Source organism: Camellia sinensis, chromosome 6, assembly GCF_055761805.1.
Source record: "Camellia sinensis isolate YWXY chromosome 6, ASM5576180v1, whole genome shotgun sequence".
Taxonomy (NCBI): domain Eukaryota; kingdom Viridiplantae; phylum Streptophyta; class Magnoliopsida; order Ericales; family Theaceae; genus Camellia; species Camellia sinensis.
In genome coordinates, this window is record NC_138966.1 from 102,671,446 (window position 1) to 102,693,627 (window position 22,182).

Sequence of the window (22,182 nt, forward strand, 5' to 3'; positions counted from 1 at the left end):
ACATCAAAACACGGCCTTGTTTGGTTTGTGTTTCTTAAAAATTTTTGAGAAAAATTCTCTACAAATAAGTTTTCAAAAGTAATCAAACCAAACAAATTTTTCCAAAAAAATTTCCCAAAACTTGTTTGGTTTACAAGTTTTCCAAACAAATCTCTCTCTCATACACATCAAATCAATCACTTTTTCCAAAGCTCTCTCAAAATAATTTTCCAAAACATCTTTTGAAAAAAACCAAACCAAACAACTTTTCGTACTTTTTATCTCTAAAACTCATCTCCCAAACTCAAACCAAACATACCGGATCGGGTAAATAACTATTTGTGGACAAAGTTAGGCTGTGTTAATACTTTAGAATAACTATTTGTGGACAAAGTTAGGCTGTGTTAATTCTTTAGATTTAGGTATGAGGACATTACATTGAACAATTAAAGTTTCATAATAATTAAAACGTCAATAGTCACTAAATTCAATAAATCACCATCATAAATAGTTCAAAATATTCAATATCTACTATTAAAATCCAATAATAATTAGAAAGTCAACTATCACTAAATTCAACAAGCAAAAAAAAAAGTTTAAATTAGGAGTGCAATTCGGGCGGGTTCAGTCAGATTGATAGGTTGTCCAAACCTAACTCAAATTGTGCCGAGACCTACTCAGGCCCGCCCAAGCCTGAATTGTAACACAGGGTTGCCTAGCAAAGCCCAACTTGAGTTAAACCCGAATTGTCTGAGTTGCTCGAATTGTAAATGGATTTCAGTTTTTATTTATTTTTATTTTTTTTATATTTTTTTATTTTTACAGTTACATTATTAAATTATTAAAATTTGACTCTATTTACATTTTTTTTATATAGAAAATCGTTAATACCATCAAAACAAATAATTTATATAATATAAGAGATATGCCGCTATAATAGTCCTTACAATTTATGAGTGAAAATAAAAAAAAAGTAAGATTTATATAATTTGTATATAAAATATATATTCAGTATGATTTAATAATCTAAATTACTTTAACATCATGTAATGACTAATAATTTATATATATATTTAATATTATTATATATCTATATATGTATAATTCGGATTTCGGGTTGCTCGGGTTGTTTGACGTTTTTGTCTAAACCCGCTCAAATTTAATTCAGACTTCTAAATTTTTGTCCAAGTCTGTACCAAATTTGAAAATATCTTGTCTAAGTCCTAATCACTACAACAAAAAGTATCTTTAGAGACGAAAACTAATGACGAAAATAAATTTTGTCATGAAAGATGTACCTTTTAGTGAAGAAAATAATATTTCGTCTCTAAATGTACCAGTTTTAGAGACAAAAATAAAATTTCGTCACCAATCTGCATACATAATAAAAAAAATTAGGTGACGAAATTATTTTTCGTTGTTATTTATATTTTTTTTGTCACCGAAGATTTTCGCGCTAATTTTCCGGATGGTGCCAAAATTTTCAGACTTTTGGTGACGAAAAAATTAGTCACGAATAATAAAATTATTAATGACGAATATATTTTCGCCACCAATAATTTTTAATATTTTAATATCATTTAGTGAGAAAACTATTTTCATGGCCAATAATTTTATCTTTTGGTGAGGAAATAATTTTGTCACCAAATAAATGGTTTAGTTGCTGAAGGTTTTAGAGGGAAATGAATATATTGGCGCCTTAGATATAACGGTTCTTCTTCTCACACACAGATTTGACCACCAAACCTCACCCTACATCACTTCACTTCAGCGCACACCACCAAGGCCGCTCACCACTCCACCGCCCGCAGATCACCACCACCGCATTTTCATAGGTATCACTACTACAAAAATGCTTAAAGATCACACTTAAGGAAATTAAAACATGACACTTTTAATGAATGAGTGATTAAAAAAATTAAATTAATATTTTAATCACACCTAATTTAATTGAGTGTGATAGTATTTATTTTTTATGTCAGTTTTTGACTAAATGTGATTATATCTTTTTTTTTTAATCACACTTTCTAATTAATGTGTGATTATATATATTTTTCAAATTTTATTTTTATATCTAATATTCCTATTTTATAGGCCTGTTTGGTAGAGCTTATAAGCTGCTTATTTCAGCTTTTACCTTAATTTAAGCTAAAATATTGTGTTTGGTGTAGCATAAGTTAACCAGATTATAGCTTAAATTAAGTTATTTCTCAACTTATCTCAAAAGCTAATCAGGGGGTGCTTAAATTTTTGACTTAAGCGCGCAGCTGATGTGGGGGGCTGAAATTACTTAAATGCTTTTGACAATTGTATACTTTTGTAATGAATTAATTATTAATTGATACTAATTAATAACAATTGTTGATTATTAATATTAATTGATACTAATAAAAATTAAATATTAATATTAATTTATACTAATTAATAATTTTAGCATTAATTGAGACTAATTAAGCCATTAATTGATACTAATTAATAATTTTAGCATTAATTGATACTAATTAATTTATAATGGAAAATAATTGTGACAATAATACTTCCATTACATTTTTAGCAAATGTATCAATTTTTATATTAATTGATACTAATTAATACTACTTATATTAACTTTTAATAACAAAATATTTTTTTTTAAATTAAAATTGAAAAAAATGACAAAATAATCATTTTTATATCACATAAGGGTAGAAAGGACAATTATACATTAAAAAGCTATTTTACAGCTTATTAACCAAACACTACTCTGTTGCTTAAATCCATAATCCCACAGCTACACCAAACAGGTTAACAGCTTATGTTCACAGCTATAAGTTATAATCTGTTAAGTTATAATCTATAATCACTTTTCCACAGCTCTACCAAACGGGGCCTATATCACGCTTCTCTCTCTCTCTCTCTCTCTCTCTCTCTCTCTCTCTCCCCACTACTACAAAAACAGTGAAACATCACACTTTGACATATGAAAATATCTCACTTTTATTGAAAGTGTGATAATATTTACTTTTTATGTCACTTTTCAATTAAGTGTAATTATATATATATTTTTTAATCACACTTCTAATTAACATGTGATTAAAGATCACATAAGAAGAATTAAAAATATCTCACTTTTATTAGAAGTGTGAACACTTAATTTAATGAGTGAGATAATATATTTTTTTTAATCACACATTTTAAATGAGTGTGATTATATATATTTATTTTACTACTCTCTCTCTCTCTCTCTCTCTCTCTCTCTCTCACACACACACACACACACACACACACACACACACGCACGCACGCATAATCAATTCCCAAATTAAACCCTAACACACCCATCCCCAAATTAAACCCTAACAAACCCGGATAAGGGGTCACTGCTGTGCGTGAAGCACAGTAGTGACTGTGATGCCTCCATTTGAGGTGTATTATGGCCTTATTTTTATGATCCAAATCGTTCATTTTGTAGGGTTTGTTGAGTACTTCATGCCTACCAAAAATTATATTAATCGGATATCAAAAACTATATGATCGAATTGCATATTATTTATGTTATTTCTCAAAATAAAACTTATTATTTATTTTTTTGGTTGTCGATCATATAGTTGTTGATATCCGATTAATATCATTTTTGGTAGGCATGAAGTACTCAACAAACCCTACAAAATGGACAATTTGGATCATAAAAATAAGACCATAATACACCTCAAATGGAGGCACCACAGTCACTGCTGTGCTTCACGCACAGCAGTGACCCCTCATCCAACACACCCACCCCTTTTATCTCACCGTATTCAACATTTGTCTCACACTCATCTCTTGTTCCTTCACTACACCGCACTCATCTCTTACTCTTCCACTACGCCAATCGCCATCGCTATCGCCATTACCATCGTCATCGCCATCGCCATCGCCATCGCCGTTACCTCTAGTAGCCTTGTCAGTCGCCACCGCCGTTAGTAGACTTGCCAATCTCTACACTCCTCTGTATCGAACGATTCAACCTCTCTGCAATCTCTCTCTTTTCTCTCTCTGCACCATGATCACCGCCTTCATCTCTCTCTTCCTGGTAAGCACTCTCTGCCTCTCTTTCTCTGTGTATTCTATGTGTTCCTATATATATATATGTGTGTGTGTGTGTGTGTGTGTTTGTATAATCTCCTTCATTTTCCCTACAAGAATGAGAAATTTGGGGTTTGGGACACAAGATGAAAATAAGAAAACTGAAGATATTTTGTTTCCTTATATATGTGTTTAATATTAGAAATAAGGATATATTCATGTGATTTCCAACAGATGAACAATTTGATTTGATTTGATTTTTATATATTTTTTTTATATTAGAACTACTCATTAGCTTGTTTGATTGGTTCTTGTAATGCTTTTAGAAAATAAATTTGATTTATGATTCCTATTTGTGTTTAACATGATACAAATTTGGGGACTCTGCCTCTATGCTTTCTCATCTGCCCCTATGGATTACCCGAAAAACTATCTGCTAACATGCACAAAACAATGACAAGCAAATTAGTCTGTATGCTTTATATAATAAAATAGAATAGATGGTTCATCATTTTAATTTATGGAAAAAAAAACCCCCCATTGTCAACAGTCACCTTTCCTCCCAAATTAATCACCACTTGATTGATTTCAAGACTACCGAGTCCTTTTCAATTAACTTGAATTCTGTTGTTTCAATCTAAAGTATCAATTTTTTTTTTTTTTTTTAAGAATGATGAATAATGTTTCGAAATTCTAATATAAATCTTTTTAATTTCTAGAGGCATTTCATGTGGTGGAAGTTGATAGTCCTATTTTTCATGGTGTGTGTCATAGTTTAAGGATGTGATACAAACTGCTGCACTGTTTTCATGATTGTGCAGAGGCCTAAATTCTAATATAAATCTTTTTTATATGTATCTATTCGTTACTGAAATTATTGGGATTCCATAATTTCTCCGACATGCAATGGTACCATTCTTATTCATTGATTTTCTTTGGGATTTTCTACTTTAACCAGGTACCTTTAGGTAAGAAATTAAGTTGCTGACATGTTAAATGAATTATTGTGGAAGAAGAATTTGTCTATAAAGGGAAGAACCAAGAAATAGAAAAGGCAGTGAGCGAATTTAGGAAAGCCATAAAAGAATTGGCAAAAGTGATGATTTTATTTATTGTTCTACTTTTGTGATGAGGTAATCAAAATGAATCGGAAAGTTGTGGACTGTTTTAGAAGGGCCAGGTTATATTCTTTCTTTTTCTTTTGTTTTTTGTTAATTATTTTTATTGATGGTGAGGTTAGTACCTATTGTTGCGTATTAACTTTTTTGCATGTTCTTTGTGTCCTCTAAATTACTTCTTTTTGAAAACCTTTTCCTATACTTGCAAATTCTCAATTTTGCTTCTCATGACTCTGTAAATTTTTAATATTTTTTCGTTGTTCATGGTCAATCAAAGACTCACAACTTTGGTATGAATTATGGCATTTCTTGCACAATCTAGTTTTTTTACTCGCTTTCTTTGAGGCATTTACTTTTAAAGTTGAGGCATTTACGTTTTCAGAGATCACTCTTCTGTAGTGTTTACTTTTTGCCTTCCTAATAAATATGTGATTGTGGTTTATATTGAGCGCATTTACATTGCCAGAAACATGTTGTTACTTCTTTTCTCTGGTTCTTATTCAGATAATTCTGATTGTTAACTGGATAATTTCTTACATTTTCATTCAATTATGTTCTGTTGACAATGCTTTGAGCTTTCGTGATATACCATTTCTCATAAGTATGACTATGTTTCATGATCTTGTTATTACGATCTCAGGATTAGACACTGAATGTGTGTCCAGCTTAGAAGGTAAGAACTGTTAGTTTCTTTGCTCTACTGTGCTAGCTGTCAATAATCACAACAAAAAAATTTCATTTTTTTGGAACTGCTGGATGTTTTTGGGGTTTGCTTTTGTTTTTCTGTGTTATCTTTAGGATAGTATACTCTGTTTGGTAAATATTTCTTCTCTGCTACAGATCAGTGAGTATTCAAAGAAGAATGTTTGTTTCATCATGTTTTTAGATGAACAAACACTGTTGAAACTGTCAACAGAGGGGAATGTTCCTGATGAGAGAGTATGTATTGGGTTATGGAGAATAGTTATTGTGAGGAACCTATCCTACAAGGATATGCGCAAAACTAGAAAGGTGCTAAAATTTCTATCACATCGTCTCTTCCCTTCTTCTAGGTGATTCTCACACCAAATTTTGTAGATGACTGGGTTATAGACCTTATTTGCTTTCTTCGTTAACCAACACCAAGATTTCTACTTAACATATTTTCTTATTCTGTGGTGATTTCTTAGGTATTCTATTTGGCTTGATAGCAAGATGTGACTTCAGACTGATCCGATGCTAATCATTAAATTCTTTTTGTAGCGAACTGGATCAGAGTATGCTATTTCAAATCATTATACTCGCCACTGTGTTTGGGAGGAGGTACACCAGAATAAGCGTCTAAATAAATACAACCACATAGCCATTGATGAACAGTTCAACTTTTACCAGTCTGATGGTCTCACCAAGTTTGACCCTTCAGACCTAAATACTCCTCTTCCAAGTTGTGCGTGTCGTTGTCTTTTTTTTTATTTTGAAGTTTGCCTTTTTCCTTATCTATAATTATTGCCCCTTGATGCTTAAGTGCTTATTTTTGTTTGTCATATGCTTTGCACTTTGCAGATGTACCTGAAGGTTCATTTATTGTTAGGGCCCATACACCAATGTCAAATTTATTTTCATGCCTTTGGTTTAATGAAGTTAACCGTTTTACATCATGTGATCAACTGAGCTTTGCTTATACTTTCTTGAAGTTGAAGAGATTGAATCCAGGTAGGCCATTCTTTCTAAATATGTTCAAGGTGGGTAATTACTAAAATAAAACTATTCTTTCCATTACATTGTGCTTTAGGGACTGTAATTTACCTATACCAAGAGAGTAATGTGAGAGGCTGATAAACTAGTTAGAATTTATGGTAAACATCTGTGTGTGTGTGTCTGGTTTATGCAGTTGCCTCTGAAGACATTGATTCTCTAACTTTTGGAGCTCCTAGATTTCTTCGCGATTTAATGGATCCAAGCTCAAAAAAAGTCCCAGTGATGGAATTTGAAGTTTCGAAGGTGCATAAGAACATTGAACTCAGTTGTGGCTGCTCAATATTTTGAATTAGTATTTCCACAATTGATCTTGTTTTCCAAGTTTTGGAGGAGCTAAATCTTACCATGGATCAATTCATCGACTTGTGCATTCTTTCTGGGTGTGATTATTGTGATAGCATTCGGGGTAATATAATTTCTTACTGACATCATTATTGTGAAGAATATTACAGCTTTCTGTCTATTAAGTTAGTAATTGATAGAAGCATCATGTGATGCATGTTTGTTTTATTAGTTTTGAAAGTTAAATTAAACTTTTCCTAAAAGAAAAAAGCAACTAAATGTCAATTTATGTTGGGATACAACTTGTGATCAATGCATTATTCCTTCCATTACCACATTTTGGGCTATTAGTAATAGGGTTAGGTTATATTAGGAAAGCATGGATGCAGTAACTAGTACAAACACAGATACAAGGCATCAAAATGGCTTAACACAACAAGTAATGAAAAACTAGGATACAAAACATGGAAGCATATGGCCTATGAAGGCAGACACATGACACAGCACGAAACTAGCACGGGACTCCCGATTTGAAAACTAAGTCCAAAAATACACTTTCTCACACTTAAGCTTCAAAAATAGGCTTTTGGGGGCCAAAATCGTGCAACAGCCACGAGACGACTGGGGAAACACCTCAAACACCTCGGGATGGACAAATTTGAGTTGTGGAAACTTATAGAACTAGCGCTGGACTCTCGGTTTGAAAACTAAGTCCAAAAATGTACTTTTTCACACTTAAGCTTGAAGATAGGCCATCGGGGGCCAAAATCGTGCAACAGCCATGAGACGGCCCAGGAAACACCTCAAACACCTCAGGACAAACCAATGTGAGTTGTGAAAACTTAAGGAACTAGCATAGGACTCCCGGTTTGAAAATTAAGTCCAAAAATGCACTTTTTCACATTTAAACTTCAAAAATAGGCCTTCGGAGGCCAAATCGTGCAATAGCCACGAGACGGCCGGGGAAACACCTCAAACACCTGGGAATGGACAAATGTGAGTTGTGAAAACTTACGGAACTAGCGCGGGACTCTCGGTTTGAAAACCAAGTCTAAAAATGCACTTTTTCACACTTAAGCTTGAAAATAGGCCACCGGAGGCCAAAATTGTGCAACAGCCACAAGACGGTCGGGGAAACACCTCAAACACCTCGGGATGGACAAATGTGAGTTGTGGAAACTTACGGAACTAGCGCGGGACTCTTGGTTTGAAAACTAAGTCTAAAAATGCACTTTTTCACACTTTGAAAATAGGCCTTCGGGGGCTAAAATCGTGCAACAGCCACGAGACAGCCCATGAAACACCTCAAACACATTGGAATGAACCAATATGAGTTGTGGAAACTTACGGAACTAGCACAGGACTCCCGGTTTGAAAATTAAGTCCAAAAATGCACTTTTTCACACTTAAGCTTCAAAAATAGGCCTTCGGGGGCCAAAATCGTGCAACAATCACGAGACGGTTGGGGAAACACCTCAAACACCTTGGGATGGACAAATGTGAGTTGTGGAAACTTACAGAACTAGCGCGGGACTCTCGGTTTGAAAACTAAGTCTAAAAATACACTTTTCACACTTAAGCTTGAAAATAGGCCTTCGGGGGCCAAAATCGTGCAACAGCCACGAGACGGCCCGGGAAACACCTCAAACACCTCGAGACAAACCAATGTGAGTTGTGAAAACTTACGGAACTAGCACGGGACTCCCGGTTTGAAAACTAAGTCTAAAAATACACTTTTTCACACTTAAGCTTGAAAATAGGCCGTCAGGGGCCAAAATCGTGCAACAGTCACGAGACGGCCTGGGAAACACCTCAAACACTTTGGGACGGACCAATGTGAGTTGTGGAAACTTACGGAACTAGCACGGGACTCCCGGTTTGAAAACTAAGTCCAAAATTGCATTTATTCACACTTAAGCTTCAAAATAGGCCACCGGAGGCCAAAATCGTGCAACAGCCACGAGACGGCCGGGAAAACACCTCAAACACCTCGGGATGGACAAATGTGAGTTGTGGAAACTTACGGAACTAGCGCGTGACTCTCGGTTTGAAAACTAAATCTAAAAATGCACTTTTTCACACTTAAGCTTGAAAATAGGCCTTCAGGGGCCAAAATCGTGCAACAGCCACGAGACGGCCTGGGGAACACCTCAAACATCTTGGGAGGGACCAATGTGAGTTGTGAAAATAAATGGAACTAGCACGGGACTCCCGGTTTGAAAACTAAGTCCAAAAATGTATTTGTTTACACTTAAGCTTGAAAATAGGCTTTCGGGGGCCAAAATCGTGCAACAGCCACGAGACGGCCCGGGAATCACCTCAAACACCTTGGGAGGGACCAATGTGAGTTGTGGAAACTTATGGAATTAGCACGGGACTCCCGGTTTGAAAACTAAGTCCAAAAATGCATTTTTTCACACTTATACTTAAAAATAGTCCTTCGGGGGCCAAAATCGTGCAACAGCCATGAGACGGCCCGGGAAACACCTCAAACACCTCGAGATGGACCAATGTGAGTTGTGAAAACTTACGGAACTAGCACGGGACTCCCGATTTGAAAACTAAGTCCAAAAATGTATTTTTTCACACTTAAGCTTGAAAATAGTCCTTTGGGGGCCAAAATCGTGCAACAGCCACGAGACGGCCCGGGAAACACCTCAAACACCTCAGGATGGACCAATGTGAGTTGTGGAAACTTACAGAACTAGCACGGGACTCCCGGTTTGAAAACTAAGTCCAAAAATGCATGTTAAATTGTATATGTTATGGATAAGATAATAATTATCTAACTGGCATTTTTCTTTTTTTTGTGTTTCATTTTTTTGCAAATTCGAGATTTGATATGGATGTGTTTGGTAATTTGGAGGGCAGATAGTAGCTCATTTTGTGTTTTTGTTCATATTACCTTACATGTATTTTGGTTGTGTTGTAAATTTTATATTTTTGTTGGTATTACGGGGCATGTTTGGTAATCTACCCTTGATATTTTATTTTTGTTGATATTAGTAGACATGTTTTTTGTTGGATATTAGGAGATGTGTTTGGTAATTTGCATACGGTTGATGTTATATTTTTGTGGATATTAGTAGACTTTTTTGTAGATATTAGGAGACATGTTTATAATCCGCATGCAGTTCATATTGTATTTTTGTGGATAGTGCTAAAATTTGATTGTGATGTTTATGAAAATGAACAGATTTTTGTATAGATTTGTAATAAATATTTTATTGAACAGGTTATTGAAATATGATGGGTCGTTGAACACACCAAAATTAAATACTAAACTATACCAAATTCAATCAGAATAATGGCAAGTTCAGGTATCGATCCACAGGGACTATTGTGAAATTAAATTAATTCAATCGCAAAATTCATAAATTAATTTTGATTAAAACGATAAGATTGATTCTATACCTAAATAGCAATTAAATAAAATTGAAGAATTATATTGACAATTAAAAACTAGGGTTTGAGATATTAATTTTCGAGAAAAAAATCCTAGAGTAGAGAATTCACCACTAACCACATGAATGAGACTTAACATCAACCATCAATCGCAATTCGGTTTGAATTATCCAATATTTCACAACTACAAGTTTGAAATATTGATCAAGAGGGTTGTTGCATTCAATGTACAGGCACGAATCATCCCGAGTAGTACGAGTCGTTTGTTCTAAACTATGTTAGCAAAACGACCCGTCTCTCATAGCATGACTCGTCTCGTACTTTGAATACAAACACAAAGAATACTAATGTATGGAAAACATTAAACAATCACAGAGAGTAAAATGCTTGAAGAGAAGAACGAAACAATTATTTGTAAACTTCTAAAACATCCATACATTCATTCAAACCAAGTTACAATGAAAGCTTGTGAAAAATTCCATTACATGGCTAGGGTTTCATCAAAACCCTAGAAAAGACGACTAGCCACTCATGGAGGAGTGGAAAGAGGAAGAAGATGAAGAAGAAACCCCCATGGAAGTGTTTTCCAAGCTTTGGTTGTGTCTCCTCCTTTGGAACCCTAGCCTCCCTCTTTTCTGTATTCAATTTTCGAACCCTAACTCTGACTGATTTTCTGTCTTTTATTTGGAGCAAAATAGACCAAAAAGTCCATGCACGCGTCCCTAGGTGGGCCGCTCATGCGGTGGTGGGCCGCACGTGCGGTGAAACTTGGCCGCACGTGCGGTGGTCTGGTGGACTCGGATTTTTCACGTCTCGCTCGGAGAATCTGATTTCATGCCCCCTTTTGATTGAATTTTCATATTTCCTGTCAAATCTGTACAAGTGCACGAAACACATCATCTCCACCAAATAAATAAAATTAAAAGACAAAAAATGTAACTTAAGTGGCCTCAATGTGGTACCTTTCGGCCTACATCACACCCCCCAACTTACATTTTGCTAGTCCTCAAGCAAAACAAAAGAAATAAGAAAAGTAAAATACTCTCAGTCACTTTCGTAGGGAACACGATTGTATTTAGCATATGCAACAAGCCTTTAAACCACAAGGTTACCCCAAGTGGACGAGTATAGTCTCGTGAGAGTTTTCAGAAATGATACCCACAAACATCAACATATTCAAATCCGCTCAACAACAATTAACCACACTACTCCACATAACAACCAACTTATGTGCCACTACAGTGTGATATTACAAACATGATAATTCATTAAAGGCATAGTGGACAAGTATGAAGGAATCTATTGAGCTTAAACCACAATTCAGTTAATACAAAAGTAGAGTCCCCTGTACTTGTGAATGCTAATAGACACATCATTAGTACCCTCGGTATAAAGTGCAATCACCATACTAGTTAACTGTCCACTATAATAGCCCAGTGTAACTCATAATAACACTCAACATATACAGAAAAACTAAACTGTTGCAACTAAGCTTCTCAATTTTTTTTTTATTATTATTATTATTATTTTTGTTTTAAATTTTTTTATGAAAGACTATGCAATGTCCTGATCCATTAAGCTTTCTATTCAGCCCATGTAACAAGCATTGGGCCAATAACTCCCAAACCAGACGGTTTTAAGGCACTAGGTGTAGAGACACCCCTACGGGCTTAATAACTCGAGCTAAAAAGGCTACGAATCCGAACTAGTCATTCTCTTTATTTTTCCTTAACTGTGCAATGTCTAGGTCCCTTAAGCTTTCTAATTAACCCATGTAGCAAGTATTGGGCCAATGACTCCCAAACCAGACGGTTTTAGGGCACTAGGTGTAGAGACACCCCTACGGGCTTAATAACTCGAGTTAAAGAGGCTACGAGCCTAAACAAGTCAAGTTTGTTTTTTTTTTTTTTAGAGAGAATCTTGGCTACTCATTTATTCTTTTCTACAACCTCAACCATTATCAATGATGTACACCAGGGATTATAATAAAGAGGTCACTGCTATGATAGTGTATTCATGTGAATTAAGGCATACTCATGACAAGTGTACTAATACCACAAACACAAACAACTATCCTAGTACAAACATCACATGTGAGTATTTACCCAATAAACCCTTTTCATACAAGCCCACTATGTTCCCCAATTAACATATGTTCATATTATTACCATACTAGCACAAAGTAAACATTAAGTGAAGCGGTGCAAATCAAGTACAGCAAGTACAGACATGAATACTTATTACAAATACCCTCACCCCCAACTGGAATATAACATTGTCCTCAATGTAAGCAAGTAGACATGAGATAGTAAAATGAGAGAGAGGATCTTACCAGACATCATGGGCGCACATCCAGCGAGGCAAGGACACCCAAACACAGTTTTCGATATTTTTTTTTTAAAGTACATATAAAAGAGAAAGGAAAATAAAATAAACAAAATGAAATGAAAGAAAATAAAGAAAATATACAGAAATCACTGATGTGGATCTGGTGGTGGTGGCGGGAAATGCTGCTCAAATAGGGCATGCATCAGTGTCCGAGTCTCAAACGCCTCATCATGAACCCTAGTACCATGCTGATCAAATTGCCGATCAAACTGATCAAACCGCTGATCAAACTGATCAAACCGCTGCCCACTCAAATCCCGGTATGCATAGAAGTCAGTGTGCAAAGAGACAACTGACTGCTGATACCCATCAAATGCCACCCGTGAATAATCCCGGTCAGCCTGGTAGTCGTTCCGGAGATCAACCATAGATTACTGAAGGGCGGCTTGATTATCCATAATAGCCTGATATTGCGCCCTCGTCATACGGAATGGCGGTGGTGCCAGCGCTGGTGCGGCTGCAGGCTCAACTGGGGCATCATTAGGATTTGTCAGGGGCTCGGGAAGAACTAGTGGAGGCCGCAGGCGAGTAGTGGTTTGACGCCAGTGAGTTCTACCATAAAATAGGGGCGGCGGAAGCTGAACCTCAATGGCCTACAGTGGGTATGTCCCTTGGGCTTTTATGAGCGTTGTAATGAGGTTGGCACAAGGGAGGGCCCATGTAGAACTACCCCGTGTATTGCGGATTTTGACTTCATTTAGGATTCTATACATCTGATTATAGATCAAGGTAGGGATGTCAATCCAAAACCCGAGGTCAAATCGATGCAAGGCACGGAGGAATTCCCCTCTCCGCTCTTCCTTGTGGCCAATAGGAATGACATTCTTTTTCAGGACCACATCGAGGAAGAGAAGGCGACGTGGTAAATTAGCCCGCCTGATGCTCGTACGGTTGTCATCCTCTTGACGCCCCTCATAAAACTCAGTCACCAATTCCGGGATGGTGAGTTCCCGAGTGAATATCGGGAACTATTCTGCATTGATAGGGTCCATGGAACAGTGGAGGACCTCAGCAATTGAAGTTGGAGTGAGCACTAACTCCACTCCGTCAACAATGGAGCAAAGAGCTCCTGGGGCCTCATCGCTAACATACATATGCTGATAAAAGAGGCGCACAATGCGCGGGTATGCCAGTTCAGTGACAATGCAGATGCCCAGGAGGCCTCGGTCTTCAAGTTGTTGAATACTCCATGTAGTGGTTTGATGCCGACGAAAGAAGTCCACATCAAAGGATGTATCACATACCACCGGTTTGGTGGCCCAAGCATCTGTTGGCGTATCCTTGAATGCAATGTTGACAGTGCAAGGCCGTTTGGGTGCTCGACGGGATGATGAAGCCATATCTGCACAAAATAGTTCAACCAACGCAACCAAAAATGTGGAACCATTATATGAACATTCATCAGAAATAACATGTAGGCATAAATCATTCAAAACCGGATCATCCTCACACCACCAAATTTTTTTTTTTAAAAAAAAAGATAAAAACGAAAATAATTAAATAAATGAATAAAAATGACATTAAATTAAAGTAACTAAACTATAAAATAAACTAAGCTATAAAATAGCTAAATTACAGAATAGGCTAAAATATAGAATAAAATAACCTAAACTAAACATTAATTTTTTTTTTTTTACGAAAACAAAACAAAATAAATAGAATAAAATAAATAAAAGAAATTGAAGAAAGAAATAATTTTACTCTCTTTTTTTTTCTTAATTTTATTTTGGGCCGCTCGTGCGGCGTTAGACAGTAGCCATCTCGAGCTAGGCCGCTCGTGCGGTGAGCCAACCGCTCGAGCAATCTGGGCTGATCATTTTTTTTTTTTTTTTTGGCTTGGCTTGGCTCTGACCTGGGCCGCTCGTGCGGTGATTTTGGGCCGCTCCTGCGGCGCATTTGGGCCGCTCCATCGGCGATAAGCAGTATGCAAATTGAGCTAGGCCGTTCGTGCGGCGAGCCCAACCGCTCGAGCGGTCTGGGCTCCATTTTTTTTTTTTTAAACAAGTATAACACCTCATTTTTTTTATTTTTTATTTTTTTTTAAACACAAAGAAATTAAACTAAGAAGCATGCTTTTTGACACAAAAAACAAAAAAAAAACAAAGTTCTAATCATCTAAAATTGCTCTTAAATATGACTGAGACCACAAAGAGCTAAGCATCTCAGAAATTAGTTAATAACAGATGTGCCACAAACTAAAAATAAAAACACACATCAATGCCTTACGCAGGCTGCAGAGGGTCCCTTCCACCCGCACGCATGCAATGACCTTTTTCTGCTACATTGCAACAGCATAGTTTAACAAAAACAAGAAGCACTCGCAAGCGTACATGCTTCAAGAAAATTGAAAACTAACTCTCAACACCTAACAAAAGGCACCAAAGTTATGGCATAAAGTTGCCACTTCAGAATCCCCCAGGTAATAAAACCCAGCGTAGTTTATAGCCTTCGGGCTAGTACAACCCAAAGTTTACTTAACCATTTCTACCTTCAATTGACATCCGAAATAAATATAGCACATAAGAAGATAACGGAATGCCCACTAAAGGTATAATCTTCACGCGAAAACCGCGAGTACTACTTTTCTCCCTAACTGTGTTTGTAACTTTCCCTATTCTCCAACAGGGTGACAGACTAGGTTGATTCGGTATCCAGAATCGAGGCGCCTAAAGCTACCTCAACCTATGGGGCTACCATACAGAGTTCAAGCCGAGGTAGTTTTGAAGCAATCTCCACACCCCTGGGTATTTAAACCAGACTCTAGTCTCGAAAATCCCAAACCTTTGTGTTCCAGGCTTTGCCATTCGAACTCTAGTTTCCACCGTCTCAGTTGGTCTCCTAGGAACTCACTACAAACACGGTTAGGTGGCTATACCAGACCGTCAGATGTCGTTCGGGCACAGCAAACACCAAAAGAATTACACCTTTAGAGGATTTAAAGTCTCCTAGACGCAAATATGGCAAGACAAGAACAAAGAAAAACAAAATAGCAAAGAAAGGAAAGAAAAGAGAACAAGAAATTAATCTATTAATCGTAGTAAAATGGGTCCATCAAAGCAATGGACTCAATCATATCTCCATTCCCAATCCCCTCTATATATGGTTTGAATCTCTGGCCATTCACCTTGAAAGTGTGGCCAGTCTTTGGATCTCGCACCTCAACGGCGCCATGAATAAATGCCTTAACAACTACAAAGGGGCCATCCCGTCTTGATCTTAACTTACCCGGAAAGAGCCTCAATTTTGAATCAAAAAGCCACACTTTTTGGTCAGGTTCAAAGGATTTCCTATTGATGTGCTTGTCATGGAATTCTTTAGTCCGAGCTTTAAAAACTCTCGAACTCTCATATGCATCATTCCGGATTTCCTCCAACTCCTTGAGTTGCAATTTTCGGTTGAGCCCAGCCGCGGCCATATCAAAGTTAAACTTCTTTATGGCCCACAATGCATGGTGCTCAAGTTTGAACCGGGAGATGGCAAGCTTTGCCGAACACCGCTCTATATGGTGACATCCCAATGGGTGTCTTATAAGCAGTACGGTACGCCCATAATGCATCAATTAACCGTTGTGACCAATCTTTCCTATCCGGTCTCACAGTTTTCTCAATTATGTGTTTTACCTCCCTATTTGAGACTTCCACTTGGCCACTAGTTTGAGGGTGGTATGGAGTGCCAACTTTATGAGTGATAGAGTATTTCTTAACTACCGACTCAAAGAGCCGGTTACAAAAATGTGTACCCTGATCATTTATTATGGCTCTAGAAAACCCAAAACGACTAAAGATGTTTTCATGCAAAAATTTGATTACCACTCTATGATCGTTTGTTCGGGTAGCTATTGCCTCCACCCACTTAGACACATAATCTACTGCCAAGAGAATGTACTCAAACCCGAATGACGACGGGAAAGGGCCCATAAAATCAATCCCCAAAACATCAAATATTTCTACCACAAGAATAGGGGACATTGGCATCATATCACGTCGAGACATCGAACCCATTTGCTGACAGCGCAAACAAGTTCTACAAAATTGATGGGCATCTTTAAAAATTGTGGGCCAATAAAACCCACTCTGTAAAATCTTGGCGGCCGTTTTATGCCCACTAAAATGACCGCCACATACAGAAGAATGACAAAATGTAAGAATGCTATGCACCTCACTCTCCGGCACACACCGGCGAATCACTTGGTCGGAGCAATATTTAAATAACTCCGGATCCTCCCAAAAGTAATACTTGACCTGCGAAAAGAATCGGTCTTTGTCTTGCTTAGACCAATTCTGTGGAATTTTCCCAATGGCCAAGTAATTCACAATATGTGCAAACCACGGGGGGCTCACTTGTGACAGCTCGAAGAGTTGTTCGTCCAGAAACGAATCATGCAAAATAAGAGGGTCACTATTATACTCAACAAGGATTCGGGAGAGATGATCCGCCACCACATTCTCGGATCCTTTCTTATCACGGATCTCTAAGTCAAATTCTTGAAGCAACAAAACCCATCTAATCAATCTAGGTTTGGTCTCTTTCTTTGATAATAAATACCGCAAAGCGGCGTGATCAGTGAAGACTATGACCTTGAAACCTAGGAGATATGACCGGAACTTGTCTAAGGCAAAGACCACAGCTAGCAACTCTTTCTCGGTGGTAGTGTAATTCAATTGTGCATCTGAGAGAGTGCGACTAGCATAGTATATAGCACATGGTGCCTTATTGACCCTTTGGCCCAACACAGCCCTGACAGCATAATCAGAGGCATCACACATGATTTCAAAGGGAAGCGACCAATCTGGTGATTTCATGATTGGGGCGGTGGTTAAGGCCATTCTTAGTGTTTCGAATGCCTTTAAGCATGCCTCATCAAAGATAAAAGGTGCGTCCTTAACCAGTAGACTACACAAAGGATGTGATATCTTACTAAAGTCTTTGATGAACCTATGGTAAAAACCTGCATGCCCTAAGAAAGACCTAATTTGATGCACGGAAATGGGTGGAGGAAGGCCTGCAATGAGGTCAACCTTAGCCTTGTCAACCTCTATACCTCGAGGGGACACAATGTGTCCCAACACTATACCCTCACTAACCATAAAATGGCTCTTTTCCCAACTCAAGATTAGGTTTGCCTCAATACATCGTTCTAACACTCTAGTCAAGTTCCTAAGGCATTCCTCAAAAGACGGTCCAAACACCGAAAAGTCATCCATAAAAACCTCTAAGAATTTCTCCACCATGTCGGAGAAAATGGCCATCATACACCGTTGAAAGGTCGCCGGTGCATTACATAGCCCGAAGGGCATGTGCCTGTAAGCAAAAGTGCCAAAAGGGCATGTGAATGTGGTCTTTTCCTGGTCAGCGGGGTACACCAGGACTTGATTATACCCCGAGTAGCCATCAAGAAAACAATAGAACCCCTGCCCCGATAACCGCTCTAGGATTTGGTCAATGAAAGGTAAGGGAAAATGGTCCTTCCTAGTCGAGGAATTTAGTCTCCTATAATCAATACACACTCGCCACCCAGTAATGGTTCGTGTGGGGACTAACTCTCCTCCCTCATTCTCAACAACAGTGATGCCCGATTTCTTGGGCACTACTTATGTAGGACTCACCCACTTGCTATCTGAAATGGGGTATATGATACCCGCATCCAACAATTTCAAAACCTCATTCTTCACCACCTCTTTCATGTTAGGATTCAGTCTCCGTTGCATTTTGCGAGAAGGTTTGGTGTCCTCCTCTAGGTGTATATAATGCATGCACACGGAGGGATCTATCCCTTTCAAATCAGCCACTGACCACCCTATAGCACTCCGATGTGCCACGAGAACACTCATTAACTGACTCTCCTGCTCCGCAGTCAAGTCAGATGCAATGATAACTGGTAAAGTCTCCTGGGGCCCTAAAAATGCATACTTGAGTGTGGCTGGAAGTGGCTTCAACTCAAGTGTAGGTGGTGTGACCAAAGATGGTGTGGCAGGCTCTCTCGACAGAGGAGGAAGTGACTCAAACCGGGCTTTCCATGGAGGAAAATCCGGTGTAGAAGAAGAATTAAGTAAGACATTCACCTCCTCAACTGACCCATCTATATCAAAATTTTCAAACCCAAAATGAGCTAGACAAGCCTCTAAAAGGTCCTCTACAAGAATTGAGGGCAAAGCCTCCTCAAAAATCTCATCCACAACATCCACTAATAAGCACTCCTCTCTCTCATGAGGTTGTTGTGATGCTTGGAAAACATTAAGTTTCACTTGCATGTTACCAAATGAAACTTCCATAACCCCGGTACGACAATTAATGCATGCATTGGCCGTAGGCAAGAAAGGTCAACCCAAAATCACCGGGATTTGTTTCCTCGAACTGGCTACCGGTTCTATATCTAAAACCAAAATGTCAACAGGGAAGTAGAACCTATCAACCTTAACTAACACATCCTCAATCATGCCTCGTGGCACTTTGAGGGACCGGTCAGCCAACTGAAGAATAACAGTAGTGGGCTTCAACTCGCCAAGCCCAAATTCCTCGTACACAGAGTATGGCAACAAATTAACACTAGCCCCTAAATCCAATAAGGCCCTATCAATGAAGTGGTCCCCTATAATGCATGCAATGGTTGGGGCACCTGGGTCCTTAAGCTTAGGAGGTGTGTCATTCAACAAGATGGAGCTTACTTGCTCCGTGAGTAGGACCTTTTGGGACACATGTGTCCTAGATTTACGCTTTTGCGTACAAAGGTCCTTCAGAAATTTGGCATATGATGGTACTTGCTTAATCGCCTCCAATAGGGGGAGGTTGATTTTTACCTGTTTAAAGACCTCCATCATTGCCTCCATAGATGTCGCCTTCTTATTAAAAGGGGACGGTGTATCAAGGCACTGGGGAAAGGGTGCCTTAGGCACATATGGTGCCTTGGGCTCAAATGAAGTGCTAGGGACTAAGTCATCCCTCTTAAGTGTTTCCCCCTCACCCTTACTCTCACTAGGTAAACCACCGTGGTCACCCTTCCTAACTCTAGTTGCATCAGACGCAACTGACTGAGGCTCTAACTCCCTACCACTTCTCAAAACAACCACCGCCTGCACTTGCTCATGTTACTTACCATTCCCACCCGAACTCTCTGCCTCGTATTGTCCCTTAGGGTTGGCCACAGTTTGACTTGGTAATTTTCCTTCCTCTCCCTGATTCATGTTGTTATCCATTTGACCCAATTGGGTCTCTATCTTGGCAATAAAGTGAGTGTGGGAGTGAACTATTGGTGCTAAACCCTTAAGTTCTGAGAGAACTTCCAATACCTAAGTTTCAAAGGCAGAATTGCCCTGAGGAACAGGCGGGGGTTATGGTTAAGGTTGCCGGTATGGTTGTGGGGGTCTATAAGGTTGCAGTGGTCGGTAAGATGATTGATTGGAAAAATTATTGAAATTCTGCCTTGGTGGTGGAGGATTGTAAGAAGTGCCTTGTGAAGGGGGTCTCCATGAGAAGTTAGGGTGATTCCTCCATCCCGGATTGTATGTGTTGGAGTATGGATCATTACCCGGGTTGGAGAATCCTTGAGTTGCATTTACATGCTCTTGGACTAACTCCGGAAATTGTGATGCCGAAGGGCACTCACTCAAGTCATGAGCAGGGCTCACACAAATAACACATGCCTCGTGAAATTGAGGCTGATCTTGTTGGGTAGGGGCATGTCCCGTAGCTAATAATTGGTCCATCTTGCGGGACAGTGCCTTTACTTGTTGGGCTAACTCTAGGTTTTGCCCGACCTCATAAATGCCCCCTCTTTTCGGGGCTCCAACTACGGGTTGCCGGGCTGCGGAGGCATGGTGAAGGGAATTATCACTTAAGTTCTCAAACAATTTTCATGCCTCGACATCATTTTTAGACATAAATGTCCCACCACAGGACGAATCCACCATTTGGCGGTGTGGCTCAGTTAAGCCATAATAAAATGTTTGAACAAGTTGCCAATCAGGCACTTGGTGGTGGGGACACTGTTGGAGAAGGTCTCTAAGTCTTTCCCACGTCTCATGGAATTGCTCGCCATCCATTTGAGCAAAGTTTGTGATGGCTCGCCTAAGTTGGTTGGTTTTACCTATGGGAAAGTACTTCTCCAAAAACCGTTACTGTAATTGGTCCCAAGTTGTGATTGAGTTAGCAGGTAAAGAATTTAGCCAGTGTTTGGCTTTATCCTTTAACGAGAATAGAAATAATCGCAACATTAAGGCTTCATTTGTGAAATTCTGGATCCTCACTGTCGAGCAAATTTCCAGAAATTCATTCAAATGCTTATAAGGATCATCATGAGTTAGTCCATGGAATGATGGGAGCATTTGTATGGTGCTGGACTTAATCTCATAATGAGCAGCAGTGGTGTTGGGTAATTGGATGCATGATGGTGATGTATATGCAATGGGTGTAAAATAATCCTTAAGTGTCCGGTTGGGCACATTCGGGACATTAGGATCTGCCATCTCTAATGGCTCAATGTATGAATATTCAAGCCTAGGAATACGGGCAGAGGTCCTAAGTCTCCTAAGGGTCCTTTCTAGTTCAAGGTCCAAACTCCACAATTCAGGGCGACAAGAACGACGCCTGTGCATACACTACCCAAACACACACAAGAAGTTCTGAATCTGTGCACTAAGTATGAAAGCAAAATACCAAAGGAATAAATACTCACAGCGGTTTAACGAAAACGCTTTACTCGTCTTGCGGATGTTTGACGTGTAGACGTTGTTTCCAACCTCTGTTTGAGCTTTGACTTTCATTTTAGCACTTTGGTGCTTTGCTTGTAAGTGTTTGCTTCTGTTTATTCACTTTAGTGCTGCGGTTTTTATTTAAGCTCAGCTGCGCTCCGCTTGCACTTCAATGATAGCTCCAATTTCAAACACTCTGCACACTTAGCAACACCAAAAGCATAAAATCCTAAACTAAAAATTAAAGTAAGAATGTAACTTTAAATTAGCTAATTTCGCCAGAAGTCCCCGGCAACAGCGCCAAAATTTGATGGGTCATTGAATACACCAAAATTAAATACTAAACTATACCAAATTCAATCATAATAATGGCAAGTCCAGGTATCGATCCACAGGGACTATTGTGAAATTAAATTAATTCAGTCGAAAAATTCCTAAATTAATTTTGATTAAAACGATAAGATTGATTCTATACTTAAACAGCAATTAAATAAAATTGAAGAATTATATTGACAATTAAAAACTAGGGTTTGAGATATTAA

The 22,182-nt window shown here is 38.4% G+C and overlaps 1 protein-coding gene across 1 annotated transcript; it reads left to right on the top strand.

Annotated features, from left to right (window-relative positions):
* Positions 1–3,825: 3,825 nt before the first annotated feature.
* LOC114307076 (uncharacterized) lies at positions 3,826–6,845 on the top strand. Its single transcript, XM_082873096.1, has 4 exons — positions 3,826–4,030; positions 5,982–6,152; positions 6,384–6,443; positions 6,684–6,845. Exons 1-4 carry the CDS (start codon positions 4,001–4,003, stop codon positions 6,789–6,791), a joined length of 369 nt encoding a protein of 122 aa, XP_082729222.1. The 5' UTR covers positions 3,826–4,000; the 3' UTR covers positions 6,792–6,845.
* The last annotated feature ends 15,337 nt before the right edge of the window (positions 6,846–22,182 follow it).

Bases quoted from the DNA above. Each gene is read 5' to 3' on its own strand.
- LOC114307076 (XM_082873096.1), top strand. From the start codon at position 4,001: ATGATCACCGCCTTCATCTCTCTCTTCCTG. The intron at 4,031-5,981 runs GTAAGCACTCTC...TCTCTGCTACAG, and splicing joins CCTTCATCTCTCTCTTCCTG to ATCAGTGAGTATTCAAAGAA. The intron at 6,153-6,383 runs GTGCTAAAATTT...TTCTTTTTGTAG, and splicing joins ATATGCGCAAAACTAGAAAG to CGAACTGGATCAGAGTATGC.